Here is a 14,739-nt window from a genome sequence, read left to right on the forward strand (position 1 = left end):
CAGACGCTTAATGAACCCTCCCCGGCCCCTCAGCCCACACTGCCCGAGCCGATGACGAGACAAATGACAAGTTCAAGGACCAGGCTTCTTCAAAGCTTTATTGGCAGTCCCTGGGGTAAACCCAGGGGGCCCCCTCTGTAAGGGGCAGCACAAAGCAGACACAGGTGGCAACAGCTAGCTCATGGGAGCTCAGGCACTGCAGCAGATGCAGGGAGCTGCAGCCTCGGCCTCTGAGGCTGCACTGTCACGTGAAGAAGGAGACCTCAGTGGGTGGAGCGGTGCACCTGCTCTCGGGAGGAGACCACCTTGCCATCCTGGACTTCCTCCACAATGGTGCGCACCTGGCGGCTGGACACCACGGCTGTGGGTGGCAGAGGAGGGGGCAGAGGGGGCCTCAGGCAGGAGCCCCCGACCACGCTGGCCACCTAGCCTGTAGCACCCTTGGTCTCCCCCAGTGAACCACAAGGCAGGATGGTCTTACCTTCTCGGGAGGACTGCGAGGCCATGGAGGAGGAGTACTGACTAGCCAGGCTGCAGGGAAAGAGGACCTGTCAGCCCAGAGGTGCCACAAGCCAGCAGGGCCCTGGGAGCACTGCTGAGGAGGATCAGCAGCTGGGGAGACCCCAAGAGAGTTGAGCGGGATCCCCGACACTGGGAAATCATAGCTAGGAGCTCACAGAGAACAGCACAAACCAAGGATCAAATGCCACGGGCTCCCCAAAACAGGAGGGAGAAAAGAAGTAGCCAAGGGCATGCTGTGGCTATATCGTGGCTTCTAAACCAGGGTTTACAAGGAGACATTACACAGGTGGATTTTCCGTATCCTGAAGGGCCCAATAAGACTCCATTTAAAGCAAGAGAGACTGTCTAGACCGTAGACAAAATTCACCATTACTGGGAAACGAGGGCTAGAATGTGTGGCTAAGCATGGAGACCCCAGGACACTCTTGGCTTCCTGTGGAGACTTTGATCAACATTCCCAACTCCAAAGCAAAGTGTTACTTGCCCTGCACTTCACCTTGTCCTGGCTGGTGATGTCACCAACACGCCAGGCTAGTCATCCAAACCAGAAACCCAGGGTCATTGATTCCCACTCCTCCACACGCTCCCTCGGTGTTTATTGAGTGAAAACTGTGAGCCATGCTCACACACACACACTCGGGCATTCCATCCTGCTGGGTTTTGTTGTTGTTGGTTTTGGTTTTTTGTTTTTTTTGTTTTTGTTTTGTATTGTTTGGTTTGGTTTGGTTTGGTTTTTCAAGACAGGGTTTCTCTGTATTGTTTTGGAGGTTGTCCTGGAACTGACTCTGTAGACAAGGCTGGCCTCGAACTCACAGAGATCCGCCTGCCTCTGCCTCCCGAGTGCTGGGATTAAAGGCATGCGCCACCAACGCCTGGATCATCCTGCTGTTTTTTAGGGAGTTCTCTCTTAACCCCTAGCTCTCAAGACTCTGTCAGCTGGCCTCAGCCTCCTGATGTCTCTCCTCTTCCACTCTGACCCATGTCTCCCTCCATAGCCAAAGCAAATACTCCCAAAGATCTAAGTGACCACTCTTCTGCCCAGTGTCACTCTGTGGCTGCCCCTGGCCCACAAGACCTGGCCTACACGCTGCCTGTTGGCACTCGGTGACAATCCTCATGGTCAGGACCACACCTTTCTGTTTCACCCCTGCACACCTCTGAATTCAAACCTGACTGCGACATCCCAGTGTCCAGCCCAGCCTGGTAGGTGCCTAGACCCCCACTCACTGGGCGTCCTCTCCCTCCAGCAGGCGGCGGTAAGTAGCGATCTCCTGCTCCAGCCGGGTCTTCACGTCCAGCAGCAGCTGGTACTCATGGTTCTGTCTTTCCATGTCACAGCGCAGCTCACACAGCTGCTGTTCCACACTGCTAATGAGGCCCTGCAGCTGCGCCAGCTGTGCCCCATAGCGTGCCTCTGTCTCTGCCAGGCTGTTCTCCAGTGATGCTTTCTGTGGCCCAGGGGACAGATAGACAGTGAGACAAGAACTGGACCTTCCCCACAGAAGACACCCAGAGAGTGGTCCCACCTGGGTGGCTTATATGTGCTTCCAGGACAGTTGGGCAGTAACGAGGGTAGAGGGACCCACGGGATGGGCTGAACATGTTGTTTCTGGTTCTCCCAGGGGGGCTTCTGTGTAGCAAGGCTCAGCAGAAGTGACAAGAATCAGGTAGGACAGGGACAGTGACCCACCATGCTGAGCTGGGACTGCAGCTCAATCTCCAGGTTCTGCACAGAGCGGCGGAGCTCCGTGATCTCTGTCCGGCTGCTCTGCAGGGCCTCCGTGTTAGTGGCCACCTCACGGTTCAGCTCCTCCGTCTGGAAAGTAGGGTGAGCACGGGGGCTAAAGGAGGCTTTCAGAGGGGACAGGGTATGGGAGCTGTCCCTGAGCCCTATCCTCCCAGAATTACCCCTCCCTGGCCTCAGAAGAGCTCAGAGGTACCCACATCCGTCTGTGCCCACAAGGAACATGTGCTGTGGATTTAGCACCTGCAAGGGACCCTTGCTGAACTACAACACCCCAAAGCAGGCACTGGAGATTATTGTTGTGCTGGTGGCTGTCCCCAGAACCCACTGTTCATTCAGTAGATGTTTACCCAAGGCATGACCTACATATCCAAGCACACACATGCAGCAAACACCTGTGGTGGGTGGAGCTGAGCCAGGTTGGGTGGCCTGGATCAGTTCCCCAGGCCGCAGCCATAGCCACAGGGGAGCACCTTGGGTGTCTGAGCTCCTCCAGACCTCACATTTACTTTAAAGCCTGAGCATTGGTCTGAGCAGTTTCCAGAGAGTCTGAGAGTGACCCAGGCCACAACAGCAGGTAGCGTGTGCAGCCACACGTGAGCACTCCTGCCCCACACGGCCACCCACCTTGGTGAAGAACCATTCCTCAGCATCCTTGCGGTTCTTCTCGGCCATCTTCTCATACTGGTCTCGCATCTCATTCAGGATGCGGCTCAGGTCCACACCCGGGGCTGCGTCCATCTCCACGCTGACATCCCCGCCCACCTGGCCACGAAGGGCATTCATTTCCTGGGCAGAGAGGACAGTGGGAGATCACTCAAGGCCATTCTGGGACCAGACCCTGTTCCCCAGGGAAACAGACAGGCAGACCAGCAGACCATGGAAAGCTGGAGACAAACCACTAGCCTCGTTCTCAGAGAGCTGTGGATTCCATCGGTCTCCCACCCCCTTTCCAGTTTGTATGAAATAAGAGAAAGACGGTAGTTCTCCAGTGAGGGGGGAGGGAGGAGAAGGCAACCTCACCCTGCTCCCTAACCCCAGGCTTTGTCCCTTAGCCATCAACCCTATAGCATTAGCAAGGGGTTAGCCGCCCTATGGTGGCATCGCTCCAAGTCAGACCCTATTAAACAATGTTGGTCTGCTGGAAAAATGCAATGTTTCACTTAGCCTCAAAGTTAAGGGATGCCCTTTCTGGGTGTCCTACACTTGGGAATCAGGCTCCCGCAGCCCAGGATAGGCAGTGTTGATCTGGGAAGGAAGCCGCCAAGGCAGGACTAGACGGCTGCATGTGCCCAAGTGGGGTCTCAGACTTCCATTCTTGGACTGCACTCTGTGGACATAAAACGCAGGAGTCTCTAGAAAAGGGAGTCAGTGGGCGGGGAGTGGCGGGAAGTAGCGGAGATGTGGGGTCAGACCTGTGGGTGGACGGATATAAATCAGATAGGCACAGGGTGGGGTCACTGTGTGGCACTGGATATGTCTCTAACCCTCTCTGGGCCTCCATTTCTTTGCTGCCAAAAGAGGAGGGCAAGAACCTCTTCCTCCCAGCCAGGCTGTCAGTGACTGCAATGAATCAGTTTTAGTGCTGGGCAAATGTGCCTTGTTATAATTAATTATAATAATTAGCACTGTGTGTTAGCCTGATTCCCTCATTAGTGAATTAACTGTCCCCGCACAGCCAGCCAAGCCTGCAAGGATGAGCGGAAGTCTCTTTGGAGGAAGAGCTCACTGAGGGTCAGCATCAGGCTAGGAACCCATTGGTGATACCACCCGTGATAAGGACTGGACCCAGCACACAGACCCAGCCATCAGAAGCCCTGTGGTCCCAGCTCCACAGCAGGCTTCTCCAATGTCTCCAAAGCTGGACTCACCTCCTCGTGGTTCTTCTTCAGGTAGGCCAGCTCCTCCTTGAGACTCTCGATCTGCATCTCCAGGTCGGCTCTGGACAGGGTCAGCTCATCCAGCACCCGGCGCAGGCCATTGATGTCAGCCTCCACGCTCATGCGCAGGTTCAACTCTGTCTCGTACCTGCAGGGTTGAAGGTAGGGGGCATGTCCACACACATGTTTGCGTTCTGTGCAGAGCAGGAACCCACCACCAGTTTCCCGGGACAGCCGGTAGGCACAGACTCACTTGGTACGGAAGTCATCGGCCGCCAGGCGAGCATTGTCGATCTGCAGCACGATGCTAGCATTGTCAATTGTGGCTGCCAGGATCTGGAGGTGACAGTGAGCTCCATGAGTAAGCACCCACCCCAGACCCCCACGAGGCTCTGCTGTACCCTGCTTGCATGCAGCCTTGCTTAGGAAGGGTAATGAGGGTCCCTGTGGCCACCTCCTTTGAACACCCAGCTGTGGTTTTCAGGAGCTGCCCAGACCCCCAGGTTCTCACCGAGTGATGGGACATGACAGCATGAATGGAGAAACGGGCATCCGTCTGTCATCATGGGGTCTAAGATGCCTGGGCCTTACCCCCAACTGATTCACCTCCAGGCTCAGCCCTGCCAGTTCCCCTCCCCCATCCCCTCACAACACTTCCCCATCTCTGAGACAACCTCATCCCACTTTCCACAACATTTTTCATTAGATTCTCCCCCACTACACTCAGGGAACAAGGCCATACATGTCTGGTTCTCTTCGGACTCCCCAGGCCTGGGCACAGTGCCTGGCCCAGAGTCAGCCCCCAGGGTGTATTTGTCTAACTAATTATGTGACTAATTAATTGATTGATGAGGTTATGACCAGCCCCTCCTCAGAGCCTGACAGAGCCCAAGAAGATACAGGAAGTTCATGTACTATTACTGCTGCTGTCGATGTTGCTGGAAATGTCAAAGGCTATCCCAAGTCAGAGTCATGAGGTTGGGGGAAGAGAGAAATACAGAGGAAAACTCACCTGTTAGCAGGAGCTAGGTGGAAATTGTCATGGTTTAAGGCTGACCCAGGAGGAAGATGTCCCATCAGAACTATCCTGTGTTTAGGGTCATCTCAACTCCCCCCTAAAGGAATCTAAGTTCCATACAGTGACCTAGTCAGGCTAAGTCTAAGGGTCAGGTAGTTTCCCTCCTCTGCCTCCCCATCTGTGGCCTGCAGAGACCTGTACACACACACACACACACACACACACACACACACACACACACACACACACACCTGTGTACCCAGAAACCTAACCAGAACATTGGGAGTACAGTCTGGAAACCCACCCAGGGGAGGGGGGCCTCTGCTCTAAGGAGGAGGAGGTGGTGCTGGATAACCCCAAGGCACAGAGCAGTGACTCACCAGGACTCCCCTGGGCTCCCCGCTGCCCCAACAAAGCCTGGAATCTGATCTGGCACAGCTAGGAGCTCTGCTTCCAAGGGAGATTACAAGAATCCCCTGCCAGGTGGAGGACCTGGGCAGGAGTAGACAAAGCCCCTCACTGGCCCGCTGTAGGGCAGGCTCTCTGCCCCAGAGCCTGGCTTGGCCTCACAGCTGCCTGGGACCAGACTGGGGCCAGCCTGTCTCTCAGTGACCCTCAATCCCTGCCTTCTACTAGGACTCAGTGAAAGACCCTCAGCGCATGTTTGTGTTAAGACCTGAGCAGCCACATTTACAGAATGCCAAGCCATTTTCTTAGAGATCAAGAAAATACATGAGGGAAAGAGATGCGATCTTCTTTTGTCAGGCTAGTCTGAATTAAAAAACAGACCCCAAAGTAGCCATCAGAGGAGAAGGGAGACCCGCAACTATCACAGTCTTGAGAACAACCAGACTCTGAAGTCAGCGTAGGAAGCGGGACATAGACAGAACATCAAAGTGTTGAAGGAACACCAGGATTCTGGGGTAGAAGACAAGCCATCCGCCGAGAACGGCTACCTGGAGGAGGGGCAAGGGGCAGGAGAGTAGCTCCAGAGGAAAGAGGTACCTAGCCTCATGTCTCAGCATCCGTACCAGACACCACCCACCTCCCAGACCCTTTACCAGGCTACTCTCTATATCTGCAAGGCCTGCAGCCCCTTCAATGCCTGCAGCTGCCTTCAGTGTCCTGAAACCGCTCCATCCTTCCTCCATCACCCACCCCAGATAAACTCTCTGAGAAGAGAAGAGTTCTCCTCCATCCCCTTGCAGAGTTCCCAAAGAATCCACAGCCCAGGATACCCCACAGACTCAGGGTTATTCCTAGAGATGAGAGAGAGAGAGAGAGAGAGAGAGAGAGAGAGAGAGAGAGAGAGAGAGAGAGAGAGAGAGAGAGAGAGAGAGAGAGAGATGAATGGCCAAGTGATGGGGGTCTGTGATGGAGAGGATGTCTTCTGCTGTGGAGACAGAGTGGGTCTGATCGGGACCTTGGGCAGACAGCAGACAGTAGGTAGGGGGTCCCACCTTGTTCCGCAGGTCCTCTATGGTCTTGAAGTAGTGGCTGTAGTCACGGGCGGGTCCAGGGCCCTGCTTCTTGTACCAGTCTCGGATCTTCACCTCCAGGTCAGTGTTGGCCTCCTCCAGGGCGTGCACCCGGTCCAAGTAGGTGGCCAGACGGTCATTGAGGTTCTGCATGGTCTCCTTCTCACCGCCCCCTAGAAGGGCATCCGACACACCAAGACTGGAGCCAAAGCCCCCACCCAGGTTGCAGGTGTAGCCGCCACCGAAGCCGCCTCCCAAGCCTGCTGAGAAGCGGGAGGATGTGACCGACATATTGCCACAGCTGCCACCTCCCAAGAGGCTGGGAGCCCGGCAGACACCCCCAGCACGGACAGAGGACATCCGGGAGAAGCCCCCGCCAGGAGCACAAAGGCCCTTAATGGAGCTGGAGGTTGAATACTGGCGGATGCTGGTAGTGGTAGCCATGGTATCTGCAGGTCAGGTAGCAGGGTCTGAAGTGGATGGAGACCGTGGGCTACCCTTTATAGCCAGGATGAAGGAACACTGAACCCCTGGCCCTTGAAGTTCAAGCCAAAACCCCAACCTTGTAATTTGCCTCTGTTCCAGTCAGCCACCCAGGGCCTGAGGCTTGGGCTTGACCTGTGTAACACATCCCCGTATCCTGAGGCCCCCTCCTGTGTCTGTCCAGCCTGGGCATCAGTGACCTCTTAGTGTTCCATTGTTCTGTTTCAGAACAAAGATGGTATTAGAGCTGCAGCCCCAGGGTGGGGTGATCCTCCATCCTCAACCTCAATTAGGCAGCTGAGCTCATTCTTAGGGAAGGGGGAGAGTCCAAAGAATCTAGCCCAAGAGCAGGGAAGGGCCTCAAACAAGGCTCCACAGGCCCAGGAGCGAGGAGGCTGATCTGGCCCCCCACCTGGCATTCCACGATCTCAGGGAGAAAGATATGGATGCTTGCTCCTGGTAGATGATGGTCCTGGTAGGGCCGCTCAGTCAAAGTTGGGGGAGCCCCCAGTGCTCTTGAAACTATTCCAAGCCTTCATGGTAAGATACAGCCTCAGACTTTGGGACCCCTGACTAACAAAGAAGAGGCATGGCCACTGGCCAAGGGGAGCTTTAGACCCCAGATTTTCAGGAAGCCAATAAACGTATCTCTGTTTCTTCATCTATAAAAGGAAATCAGGGTTGACAAGATGGCTCAGCAGGTAAAGGCATTTACTGTGTACAAGCTTGATGACCTGAGTCCAATCCCCAGGACCCACATAAAGACAGGAAGAACTGACTCCACAAAGTTGGCCTCTGGCCTCCTCATGCACACCGTGGCATGTGCATGTCATCATCATCCTTGCTACTTCCCAAGGTCTTTTGACATAGGCAAAGCTGTGACAAAATGGAAAATGGGTGCAGAGGATGGAGACAGGGCTTGAGACCAGAGAGTGAGGGTGTCATCCCCCCGCCCCGCCCCTGGTGCTCATTTGCCCCACAACTGAGGAAAGCCGACCCAGAGGGTTCCCAGAGATAGCACCAGGGGAGGGCAAACCACAGAAAAGCAGGACTGTTGCCAGGGTGACCCTGAGTGAGAGTCGTGCCCCAAAGAAGCCACATCCAGTCCTGGGAGCCAGCAGCCACCCCTGTAGGGGAGCGGTATGGTCCCACAGCCTGGCACCCACTCCACCCAACAGGGAGCTTAGTGGCCTAATCTCCGCGGTGCTAATGATTTAGGCGCTGCCAGGACACTGGCGTCTGAGCAGAGCCTGTCTGAATGCGGAGCCTCCAGGGGTGGCCAAGGCCCGGGGCTCAGGCAGAGATGGGAGGGAGGCACGTGGGTGGCCTGGGCTCCTTGCCCACACTCAGGGACAGGGAGGGAGCTGGGTTTCCCATATGGCCCAGAGCTCCTGGAAAGAGGTTAGACTGCTGCAGTGACTTCTGTCTTAGAAGTGGTGGGCTCTCCTGGGAAAATGCCCCTCACCTAAAGCACCAGGGGAAGATCTGTAAAAGCTATCTGGGAGGGAACGGTAGGGCACTGGCTTCATCATGTTTCTGCCTGGCCTGAGAAGCTATTGGTAGGGGATGCACAGAGCCAAGACTAGAGAGGAATGTCAAGTGGCCATAGGGTTAGGCATCAAGAGGGACTTCCTGGCAATCTAGACTGTTTTGGAGTTGAAAAGGAACCCCACAGAACCTGCATCCACCTGAGTGGCCCAGAAGCAGATTCTACTCCAGCCACGCTCCCAGGGAAAGGCCCACAGCAGATGCCCTTCCACATTCCTGGCAGAGACACACTTCCAAGACCCCCTCGCCTCTAGGAGCTGGCTGTCTCCCTGTACTGGCTACTCTCTGGATTACAGTGGGGAGTGGCCTGCCAAGCCACAGGTAACCTTGTCCGCCAGGCCTCTTCCTGCAGCCCTTCCCCAGGCTTCCTGCTCCTCTGCTTCCCAATGGTGGGAGGTCACCATATCCCTGGACTCCAGACCCAAGCCCACCCAGCCTTCAGCTTTCTCAAAGCCTGGCTAAGATCCCCATCTCTCCACGTTCCTTCAAAGATCTTGGGAGGAAGGAAGAGTCCCCAATTTCTACCTCCAGTGGCCCAGACCTCAGCTTCAAGGGACCAGCTGGAAAAACAGTCAACTAGCCCCCCCATGAAATCCCATCCAAAACCTCACCCCCCCCACCCCACCCCCACCCCCGCCCTCACCACCACACCAACTGCCAACTAGCACCACGGCATCCCTTATCCCTGATAGCAGGCTTCAGGCCACTCTTCCAGGCCACATCTGTTTCTTAGTTTCTGTTCTAACTCGACAGTACAGAGAGGCCTTACACACTGAAGGACAAGCCCTCCCTACCCAGCTAACGGGCAAAATCAAGACAACACGAGCAAGATGTGGAGCACAGCTATTGCTTCAGCTACTTGAGAAGCAGAGACAGGAGAATAACAAACGCATGGCCTGCCCTAGGCTACAGAGTGAGCACAGCCAGTCTGGGCAACTTAGTGAGACTGTCTCAAAATTTTAAATAACAAGTAAATAAAACATAGGACTAGAAGGTAGACTCGGTAGGTAAAAAGCATTTATCGCCAAACAAGATGGCCTGCCTGAGTCCAGTTCTGATGGCCCACATGGTAGAAGGAGAGAGTCAACTCCTACAGGCATCCTCTGACCTCCAAGCACTGTGGTAGGCTTGAACCACTCACACACACACACACACATGCACACTCACACACACTCATACACACAAAGTAAATGAATTTTTTTTATTTGTTTTTGTGTTTTTGGTGGTGTTGTTTTCAGTTTTTTATTTTGAGTTGTTTCTTTGTCTTGTTTTTAAGACAGGGCATCCCTACACAGTCCTGACAATCCTGTAACTCACTGTATAAACAAGACTGACCTCTGGCGGAAATTTCCCCCTCCTCTGCCTCCCAAATTCTGGGATTTAAAGGAATGTGCCACCATGCAAGACATAAATTTTTTGGTTTGGTTTGCTTCGCTTTGCTTTGCTTTGCTTTTTCAAGACATGGTTTCTCTGTACAACAACTCTGGCTGTCCTGGAACTCGCTCTGTAGACCAGGCTGGCTTCGAACTCACTGAGATCAGCCTGTCTCTGCCTCCATAGTGCTGGGATTAAAGGCTTGTGCCACCACGCTCGACATAAATGTAAGTTTTAAGAAACAAAATAAAGAGCTAGAGAGATGACTCAGCAGTTTAGAGAACTGTGCTTTTGCAGAGAACCTGAGTTCAATTTCTAGTACGTAGTAGCTGACAGCCATCTGTAACTGGTTCCAAGGAATCCAATCCCTCTTCTGACCTCCGAAGGACCAGCCACATACATGGTGTGCAGACATATATGCAGGGAAAGCATTGAGGTACATAAAATAAGAAAAAACTAAAACGTAAAAGATAAAATAAACACCAAAGGGGCTTGGGATGTGACTCAGAGGGTGAACTTTAGTCTAGGTCTTAAGTCCCGTTCACACGAAGAAAAATAAAGACAACACAAGATGGCTCTGAGTCCCAGGAAGTTCTCCACACCCCTCTGCAATCCTGGACAGGGGTGAGAAGACCTTCTTCCTCAGATCCTCACAACAACACTAGGAGGAAACTGAGGTGACAGAGTGGCAGCAGTTGGGTCAACCTGGTGACAGCATTAGCAGCTTCCACTCTCCCTGCTAGGGGAGGAAGCCCGTCCAGGCATCTAAAGACCATAGAAGTCCTGTGGCCCAGGGAGTCTCCTGCCTGGGCCTGCCTTCCACCCCAGCAGGGAGAGGCCCCTGCTGCCCCCGCAGCTGTCAACAGCTGGGCCCACACTGAAGCTGGGCAGGAAGGAGGGCAAGATCCACGGGCTTCCTTCACACCAGACTGAGGTAGCTGGAGCCAAGTCCAGGTGGAAACACAGTCTAGAGGAAGTCCCGGGGGAATGGGAGACCTCTGGATGTTCCCCAGAACCCTGTGAGCCAACTCCAAGCTGGACTACCACCCAAGGCTCCCAGCCTCATTCCAAAGATTGCTGAAAAGTCAGCACACTCCAGGGTGAACTGTCGAAGGCCTGCCTCAGACTTGAACACAGGGGTCCAGGGAAGGCTGACTCCTCACACTGGGCCTTCTTAACTTCATTCCGTGAATGGCAGGCTCTGGATGTGGATGTCATGCCACATCTGCCCAGCTGACCTTGGCTCCTGTAGGTCCCCAAGGTCAACCCCTAGGATGAGGCCCATCTTATATCAGATCAAGGCTTGTATGTAGTAAGTGCTTGTAGAATTGTTAACGTGACTGGGCTGGAGGGAACCTCCCTGAGCAAAGACAGAGGTTAGGATTGGGTGGTTGGGAGTGAGAAAGGTTCCATCTAGTTTGTCTCCTACTGGAACCTTGGCTTGGAAGATGAGAAAAAGACCTAGAAGCTATCACTTCACTCCCAGGCCCTTGTCATTGGGGTCCACCTGCTCCTTCCAACCCAACCTAGACACTGAGACCCTTTCACCAGGAAGCACCTTGCCCGGTGTTGGATGGGCTGGGCAGCCAGGCACTCACAGATTCTCTACCTTCACCCATCCCTGGTCAGGCACCCCTCAGAGTACATCCTTCCAGCCAGCCACACCTGCCAGCCCCGCCCTCAGGTGGAATCCTCTTCTTCCTCCGTTCTGTTTCCAGGCTCGGTACCAGGTCCAGCCCCACCCAGATCCACCCACTAATGATTTGTCTGCTGCTCCAGAGGCAACCACACCCTCCACCTCCTTAGGGCCCACGACATGCCATGTGTCCTGTGTCGCTCTCAGTTTGGAGAGGCAGGGACAGTGGGTCCCCTAATGCCTCTGAACACTCCAGAGTCACCGGGAGGATCCCTGGGGAGGGGGGTTGACTCTGCCTCTTCCCACCATCATCGTCTCTCTCTAACTAGTCTCCAGGAATTATGTTGGGTGGTCCAAAGTGACATTGATGACCAGGGGCACTCACCCATATGTCTTTTTTTTTTACATTATAATATAATTACATCATTTCCCTTTTCCCTTTCCTCCCTCCGAATCCTCCCATTTACCTCTTGCTGCTCTCTTTCAAATTCACGGCCTCTACTTTTCATTAATTGCTATTATTTGCATATATGTGTATTTATGTAACTATATGAATACAACCTGCTTGGTCTGCATAATGTTACTTGTATGTATGTTTTCAGGGCTGACCATTTGGTATGGGATAATGAATCGGTGTTTTCTTCCCTGGGGAAGACTGTATCTCCCACTCTCAACATTCATTAGCTGTCTGTAACTAGTTCTTCGTGTAGGACTGAGGTTTCATGGCCCACCTCCTTGTACTCCCACAAGACCCCCATCAACATCAGCGTCTCTATTGTTATCCTTTTTTAGCTCATGTTTAGGCAGCAATGTTAGTGAGACTTTCTAGGTGTAGCCTCTGACATTCCTAGGAGACACAATCTCACGGTCAACTCCCTGTTCCTCTGGCTCCCACAGGTTTTCTGCACCCTCTTCCACAGTGTTTCCTGAGCTGTAGGTGAGGGAGGTGAGGTATGTTGTAGGTGTATTCATTGAACTGGACTCCACAACTCTGCATTTTAATTGGTTGTGGTTTCTGTAACCTTCGTCTGTTGCAAAGAGAAGTTTCGTTGACGATGGATGAGTTTGTTCTTGCTAACTCCTTGGACCTCGAGACCTGGCATTGTCCAGGGCTGGTGTGTCAGGTGCTTCTACCCCCAGGTGGACGCTAGCTCAGGGTAACAGCCACTGACCCGCTCCTGACTCCCCAGTCCACCTCATTGTGACTCCCCAGCCTTTCTGACAGGGAGCACAAGCAGGGAAGGCTGAAATGACCCAAAGGACCTAGGAAGGGCACTGAGGGCAGACCTCGGACAGGAGGCAGGGGATGAGAACAAGGGAAGACAAATCAGGAAGACCACAGGACAGGCAAGCTGTAAATCTTGACAGCGCTGGGATAAGGGATATGGAGATACGAAAGGGAGAAAGGAGAAAGCCATCCTGTTGGACTTTGGCTGTATGTTCAACAATGGAGGTCAGCAGCAGCCATATGCCAAAAGCAGGGTCACTTCAGAAATACGGTGAGAAGGCACAATGTGAAGGGGGGGGGTACCACACTTAGGCTTTGGCCAGGATCCAAAAGAGGAAAAGGAAAAGTTAAACTTTCCTGAGCTAGCACTCAGGGCTGCCTGGCCCTGGCTCTACAAGCCACTGCCTCATGCCTTCTTTTAAGAGCTTGGTGAGGACAAGACAGCCTTTTGCAACATCCTAGGCTTGTGTAACACTCTGCCTCCCTTGCCCCCAACTGCTACCCCTCAAGCCCTGAAGCCCAGCTGCCTTCCCCAGTCCTCCAGCCCAGAGCTCTGGGTCTCGTCATCAGTGTGCCACAGGCACATGCTTTCTCTAGCAAGGCTCTGAGGAACAGCAGGTCCCTCGTCATCCTCACACACGGTCTGATCTATAATCCTGACTGCATTACACAAGAAATAGGCTCTGGACCCCGAGACCAAGAGCATGATGTCCAGTCCGGGCTCAGTGTGGCCTCGGGTAACCCATTCTTTCTGCCCCAGTCCCCATCTTGTACAGAACAAGAAGGCTGGGCTTGTCCACCCATTGCCCATGTGGCTATGAAGACCATGTCAGGTAGGCACTCTACAGTGATGAGGATGGCTTAGGGCCATGGAAGGTGAGCCTCCTTGTCTGTGAACCCCAAACATGTGTCTGTCCTAACCCCAGAACCTGGGGGTCTATACCTTGTAAATAAAGCAAAAGAGACTGCAGATGGGACACTAGTGTCGTCACTAGTGTCCTCATCTGGGAGGGCCTGGGAGGCAGAGTCAGGCAGCGCAAATCCGAAAGCAGATGTCAGTGATTCAGGGACTTGAGTGGAGGACCCCAGCAGCCCACTGAAGCTGGAAACACAAGCACCAGATTCTTTCAGGGTCCCCAGAGAAAGGCAGCCATCACGACATCTTGATTTGGGTTTCTATCTTCCAGTCCCAGAATGGAGTAATTATGTATCTTTAGGCCCCTAAGGTGATCTCTTGTCCGAGCAGCAAAAAGAAACTAATATACTCCTCAAGCCCTTTCTAGTCCCTGAGTGTTAACCATTCTCACTTGTACTAGCTTTGTTAAGGAAATCTGTTCCTCTGCTACATACACAGCCAAACACGGCGTCTGGCCCCATCACCTAACGCGGCACTCCGCACGTGGTAAGTGCCCAGCTGGTGCTGACCTGGGAGCCGAATGGATACAGGCAAGCGAGCGGTGAGAGCCCAAAGCTAGACTTCAGTCGTCACCTACTCATTGCACTCATTGTGTGGCGGACACTGGGCTGGGTGCTCAGAATGCAACCCTGAGTCAGCCCAGCCCTGCCCTGCGCGAGAGCCAGCAGTGAGCGAGAGACAGACACACGTTTCATCTGAGCACAATAGCACTGTGCCTGACAAAGGAATGTGTGGACAAGCTCCTTGGCAGGATGAGGAAGGAGCCAGTCACTCATTCTGAGGCACTGAGCAGTTTCTGAGGGAGCGCCTGAGAGACTGGGTTTCAAAGCCTGGGCAGAAGCGATGAGCCAGGCAGAGGTGGGGACACGCCCGGTGTGTTTGGGGAATACCGGAAGCTGGATCAGCATCTCA

General features: G+C 53.7%; 1 protein-coding gene across 2 annotated transcripts; it reads right to left on the minus strand.

The window, feature by feature from the left end:
- Positions 1 to 88: 88 nt before the first annotated feature.
- Positions 89 to 9,239, minus strand: LOC101827825 (keratin, type I cytoskeletal 42). Of its 2 annotated transcripts, XM_040749689.1 has the most exons (9): positions 9,199 to 9,239; positions 6,625 to 6,815; positions 4,400 to 4,482; positions 4,138 to 4,294; positions 2,894 to 3,055; positions 2,213 to 2,338; positions 1,750 to 1,970; positions 482 to 531; positions 89 to 361 (listed from the first exon to the last, which is right to left on the minus strand). In XM_040749689.1, the coding sequence occupies exons 2-9, from the start codon at positions 6,793 to 6,795 to the stop codon at positions 264 to 266; spliced, it is 1,068 nt and encodes a 355-aa protein (XP_040605623.1). In that variant the 5' UTR covers positions 6,796 to 6,815; positions 9,199 to 9,239; the 3' UTR covers positions 89 to 263. The 2 variants fall into 2 exon arrangements, with proteins under 2 accessions (XP_040605623.1, XP_005087429.1); XM_005087372.4 differs by lacking the exon at positions 9,199 to 9,239 and having other exon boundaries at positions 6,625 to 7,086.
- Positions 9,240 to 14,739: the final 5,500 nt, after the last annotated feature.

The sequence above is a fragment of the Mesocricetus auratus genome, unplaced genomic scaffold (assembly GCF_017639785.1).
Source record: "Mesocricetus auratus isolate SY011 unplaced genomic scaffold, BCM_Maur_2.0 Super-Scaffold_100007, whole genome shotgun sequence".
Lineage (NCBI taxonomy): Eukaryota > Metazoa > Chordata > Mammalia > Rodentia > Cricetidae > Mesocricetus > Mesocricetus auratus.

Bases quoted from the DNA above. Each gene is read 5' to 3' on its own strand.
- LOC101827825 (XM_005087372.4), bottom strand. From the start codon at position 7,086: ATGGCTACCACTACCAGCATCCGCCAGTATTCAACCTCCAGCTCCATT. The intron at 4,483-6,624 runs GTGGGACCCCCT...TGTCACCTCCAG, and splicing joins TAGAGGACCTGCGGAACAAG to ATCCTGGCAGCCACAATTGA. The intron at 1,971-2,212 runs GTGGGTCACTGT...CCTGGGCCACAG, and splicing joins TGCAGTCCCAGCTCAGCATG to AAAGCATCACTGGAGAACAG.